Source organism: Priapulus caudatus, unplaced genomic scaffold, assembly GCF_000485595.1.
Source record: "Priapulus caudatus unplaced genomic scaffold, Priapulus_caudatus-5.0.1 Scaffold165, whole genome shotgun sequence".
NCBI lineage: Eukaryota > Metazoa > Priapulida > Priapulimorpha > Priapulimorphida > Priapulidae > Priapulus > Priapulus caudatus.
The window spans coordinates 430,372-436,003 of record NW_014577226.1 but is presented as its reverse complement, the minus strand read 5'-3'; the positions used below and the strand labels follow the sequence as shown (position 1 = coordinate 436,003).

Sequence of the window (5,632 nt, the reverse complement as noted above, 5' to 3'; positions counted from 1 at the left end):
GTGTGTGTGTGTGTGTGTGTGTGTGTGTGTGTGGGGGGGTGGGTGGGTGGGTGGGTGGGTGAAGAGACTACAGCGTGAGTCGTCTGCAGCGTCTATGTAGACCGATAAATATATATTGTAGAACCTGATGCCGATGTGTAAGACTCTCCTGACACACTTGTATTGTGTTCTATAGTATTGCTGGCATTGACCCCTAGCTGACTCAGCATATACGTGCTCGACGACTGTGGGTTTGACTGTTTTCGCATGTTGTTTTGTGCCATACCAGTTCTTGTAACTACTTTTGCTATAAATCAGCCGTCGTTAGGCGCAGCTAGTGTATCTGGCTGGTAACCTCGGGTCGGTATTACAAACTGGGCGCACAACGCCACTGCGAAAAATTCGGGTTTGGTTCCAGTTCGTAGGATCCACTGGTGTAAAACCCGACTTTATAGATATACGCCAGTGTCGCTACGGTATTCCTGGAATATTCACAAACAGCGTAAACAGACTAAAAACAATACTGTATTACCAATACTTACAAAAGTTGAGCCTATCTACTTTAATAAAATCCCCCGTAATATAGGAACAACACCCATTACGAAAACTTATTAGCACAATGAAAGAGAGTCTGTGATATCTTTTAGGAATAGTATTACGACGTAATGCCATCACGATAACGTTACGCGATTTCTGATATACAAAACATACGAGCCTGATAACTGATGCCTAGAAGCTATGGCTAACCACTACTGTGCCAACGACACCCACAATGCTACCATATCTCACACAGTCACACCACAAGTACTGGTCAGGTTGGTAAAACGCGTCCTACTATATGATGCCCTGAACTACGGATGAAATATAATTACCTCTAATATATTTCATTTCTACCCGTGGATACAGTTATCAGTTCATGGAACCTAGTATATGTGATTATTACGTTGGTGGTAAAATTTTGTAAGACTTTGTAAGAATTGCATTTCATTTAAAAAATTTAATTTTAATAAAAACTAAATAATTCATGTTCTGGAACAGCCGTGGCGCTAATAGAGCATACATCATAAGAAAAGATCTTTACTTGGCCACCAATAGTATCAACAAATTAGTGCGGACAACACAATATGCATTACTGAGAAATACGTAGGTAGATGTGGACATTTACAGTTTTCCATGGACATTGATGACGTAATAATGCGCGATGTGTTATTTGCTATATTTACTGTTTGTTATTTACAGTGTAACGTCAATTTAGTACAATAATATTATAACTCTTAACTCTTATATGTAACGTAATTAATACACGCGTGCGTGTGTACGCACACACACATACGCGCGCATATATATATATACAATATCATATATATATATATATAGTTATATCTATACTATATATGTGTGTGTTTGTGTGTGTGTGTTGTGTGTGTGTGTGTGTGTGTGTGTGTGTATGTGTGTGCGCGTGGCGTGTGCAGGCAGCGCGCGTGTGTTTGTGGTGTGTGTGTGTGTGTGTGTGTGTGTGTGTGTGTTTGTGTATGTGTGTGTGTGTGTGTTTTTGTGTGTGTGGTGTGGCGTTGTGTGTGTGTGGTATGTGTGTGTGTTGTGTTGTGTGTGGTGTAATATGTGTGCATTTGTGTGTGTGTGTGTGTTGTGTGTGTGTGTGTGTGTGTGTTGTGTATGTCATGTTGGCGAGGCGTTGTGTGCGCGCGCGCAGTGTGTTGTGTGTGGTGTGTGGTGTGTGTGTGTGCGTGTGCGTGTGTGTGTGTGTGTGTGTTTGTGTGTGTTTGTGTGTGTGGTGTGTGTGTGATGTGGCGTGTGTGTGTTGTGTGTTGGTGTGTGTGTGTCTGTGTGTATGTATTGTGCGTGTGTGTGTGTATGGTGTGTGTGTGTGCTGTGTGTGTCGTTATATGTGTCAATGTCTCCTCTGCTTGATCTGGTTGTTGTGTGTGTGTGTGTGTGTGGGTGTGAATTGTGATTGATGTGTGGTGTCGTGTGTGTGTGTGGTCTGTGTGTGCGTGCGTTGCTGCGTGTGTGTGTGTGGTGATGCTGTTTTGGTGTGTGTGTGTGTGGTGTTTGTCACCGTGCATGAACGATATCCTTTCTATACATGATATACTAAGCAGACGTGACTTATATTTCACAGGTTTTAGATGCATCGGACTAGAGTGCAGTGCTCAAGGGGAATTCATTGAAAAGCTGGTCTGCTAACGATGGGACAGGCTCGGTGAGGAGCGAGAATATCTGCGACCTTCCTTCTGGATGGAGACTTACCCTCAGCATTACTATGACGCTCATTAACACTTACTTACACTTGGTGGGTATAATTAATTGTTGTAGCCTCTTAAGCTGCCTCTCTCTTCTCTCTCGCTCCTTCTCTCTCTCCTCTCTCTCTCTCTCTCTCTCTTTCTCTCTCTCTCTCTCTCTCGTCTCCTCTCTCTCTCTCCTCTCTCTCTCTCTCTCTCTCTCTTTCTCTGTCTCTCTCTCTCTCTCTCTCTCTCTCTCTCTCTCTCTCTCTCTCTTATCCTCTTCTCTCCCTCTCTCTCTCTCCTCTCTCTCTCTCTCTCTCTCTATTCACTCCCTCTGTTTCTCTCTCTATCTTTATATATATTATATATATATATATTATATATATATGTATATTATATACATAATATGACACTCTTATATGTATACATATTACATATTATGCACTCTTTATCACTCTTGATATACATATACCTATATTATCATATATATACCCGCTCTTCATCTGCCTGTCAGTCTGTCTCACTTTCTAAATCTCTAGCTCTCTCTTTTCCTCTCTTTCTCTCTCTTACTCTCTGTCTCTGTTTGTGTGTCTGCCTCTCTGCCTGTCTGTCTGTCTGTCGGTCTCTGTTCTCGAATTCCATAGAATCCGCTAACCACGCATCATTCACCACTGTCGAAGCTGTAATACCCTTCTCGAAAGGCTTACGGAAACCTCTCACCATTAGCGACGACATTTTCTAGGTTTCAACGATTTCTTGTGTAGGGTTTCCAATCAATTATTCCGTGTGCACGCAGTTTAATATTTCACAATTATCTTTAATATTTATCTTAAGCAGAGTTTCCTGATTTCTATCTTTCACGCAGTCCAATAACTATTACTTGCAGACTTTCGTTGACTTTCAGTTAACTTAAACTTCAGCGTACAAGATTTTACAGCTTACTGTGCGTATCACAGGCACCCATGAGCAGAGATTTCATGATAACGAAATGTATGAATGCTAATTACTGCGGTATTTCTATGTAAATGAAAGCTCTGACAATGCTTCGAGATCCTAAACCGATGAACCGACTAATTTACCAGTCTTATAATGTTGCTTTTTCAGGAACCATGCCAATGTGGCTAACGCTGTTAGGCAAATACTTCACCGAGGGCACCAACTTACGCATTCCCTTCGTTAACATCATCTTGGGTCTCTCCTACATGATCGGTCCCGTTGGAATTGGTCTCGTCATAAAGATTTACCGGCCTACATGGGCCGCGTTTATGATGCGGATTTTGAAGCCATGTTGTGCTATACTAGTTGTTATCCTCATTGTTACAGGCGTCTATTCAAGCTGGTACATCTTCTCTCTCGTAACTCCTCTGATAGTTGCTGTAGCGTCCTCTTTGCCGTGGTTGGGTTTCACTATGGGGGGCCTTGTTGCCATCATCACTCGTCGTCCTTGGCCCATTGTGAAGACCATTGCTATCGAGACGGGATTCCAGAATGCTGGCATCGCCCTGGTTCTGTTGAGATCCACGTTCCCGCAGCCAGAGGCAGACCTTGCTGCTGTTGTCCCCATCATCTGCACCATCCTGACTCCGTTACCCCTCATCGTCATCTTTATAGTGCGCCTAGTTGTTATGAGAATTCGTGGTGAGTCGACATCGGCAGACCTTACTGCCGACAAAGCGAAATCCAAATCGAACTTGGCGGTGAAGCCAGAATCCTACGTGCCTCACGTCGACAATGACAAGATGGCGGAAAAGGAAAAAGAAACGCAAAGATCAGAGCATGGCACGGAAAACGGAAATGCCTCCACCGCGGTGGAGATGGAAGTGAAGAAACACAAGAGCCCCACTGCGAAAGATATAAAGGAGAAGGTGGGGCAGGCTAACCCAGCACTCGCAGATGACGATTGGACGGAGGAAGGTAAACGCTATAGTTGTGCACCACTCGTCTCCTGGGAATACATCTAATCACGAGTAAATGATATGGTCATTCAGTTCTTATCGTGATGCTTACATCCTCTTGATCTCTATAGTTTCTATCGGCGTCCCATTCAACCCTCGCACTATTCTTCCGTTGATGGATTCCTGATGTGCCAATTTCCAGAGCACCATCGTTAGAAGTATGCTTAGTTAATGTGTTTTGTAATGTAAGGTAATTTTCACGTGTTCCGATTGCTGAACTAAATTTACTAACGCTGCTTTGCGTAGAACTTTACACTAAATTTTTCTCCTAGTAATTTCTCTCCTAGTAATTTTTCTCCTAGTAATTTTTCTCTTAGGTGGTCGACGCAAGATTGCATGGCGACCAATGTAGGATTAAACAGTTTTATATACGTTTGCTGTGATTCCTTATCGCCTGATGAACCTAGTTTAAGTTTATAATTTATTAACAATAATCAAAAATAGTAGAGATAGATGCTTATCGTGCGTTTGGTAAATACTAAATGAAAGCGTGTAGGCGTAATTGTAGCTCTACTATTATAGCCCTTCGCCCCGCCGCGGGCGTCTTTAACCACAGGGACCTGTGAGCGAAAGGCTATAACATTATAGTTTAATCGGTGTTTGTATATATGCATCATCATAGTGACGTCTTGCATGGCCGCAATAATTGGGACTTAGATTTGTTAGGAAACTTCCCAGCCAGTAGACCTTATTATTGGTAGTCGTAAATATCAAACCGTGCATGAGTTTTGCCAGCGATAATGCAATTAAACTCTCTTTCTTGTCCGAACAAACCGCATATGCATATACGCGCACACCACTCGTTTCCTCCGATGAGTAGATGGCCATAAAAACTTTATCGCGCAGTTGCAAGAAGTGAGAATCTCAAGCGCGAGATAATCGCAAGCAAGTCATAATTGCTTGCTATTGACAATCTCAAGCGAATCTATGGCAAAGCTCGCGTGTGTATTATCCGAGTCGACAGGCGCTACTATAGTAGGCCTACTTCATCGTTGTAAACGGTAGGCCTAGTAATTTCGATAGTCATAACGGTAGTAATTTCGATAGTAATAACGGTAGTCATAGTAATTTCGATAATAAGAGGTAGATAATTTATGTAGTTTTATGTACTGTATTATGGTATGGTATAGTATTATGATGTATGTATGTATGTTGCTCCTGTATGTATGATATTTATGTTATGTATGTATGTAATTAACCTGTATGATATGGCTATGCCTATGTTATCGTAGTCATGATATTATGTAGTAATGCTATGATAATGGTATGTATGTAATGTATGTATTGTATTATTATGTAATGTATCGTAGTAGTATGTTGTAATGTATGTATGTGATGTATCGTATGTTATGTATGTATGTATGTAATGTATGTATGTATGTATGAATTATGTATGTATGTAATGTATGTATGTATGTTGTATGTATGTATGTATGATGTAATGGTATGTATGTA

The 5,632-nt window shown here is 41.5% G+C and overlaps 2 protein-coding genes across 4 annotated transcripts in view; both read left to right on the top strand.

Annotated features, from left to right (window-relative positions):
• Positions 1–5,632, top strand: part of LOC106806507 (sodium/bile acid cotransporter-like) — a gene marked incomplete at its 3' end in the record, with an annotated part of 25,113 nt that overhangs the window by 1,903 nt on the left and 17,578 nt on the right.
• LOC106806508 (sodium/bile acid cotransporter 5-like) overlaps positions 2,222–5,632 on the top strand; it is an 8,664-nt gene continuing 5,253 nt past the window's right edge. The window contains exons 1-3 of one of the 3 annotated variants that reach the window (XM_014808477.1): positions 2,222–2,290; positions 3,327–4,136; positions 4,249–5,277. In XM_014808477.1, the coding sequence (XP_014663963.1) occupies positions 3,332–4,136; positions 4,249–4,304 (861 nt within the window). In that variant the 5' untranslated portion in view covers positions 2,222–2,290; positions 3,327–3,331 and the 3' untranslated portion in view covers positions 4,305–5,277. Of the gene's footprint in view, positions 2,291–2,779; positions 4,137–4,248; positions 5,278–5,632 lie in introns of those variants that run through there. The other 2 variants (XM_014808475.1, XM_014808476.1) reach the window with 2 other exon arrangements.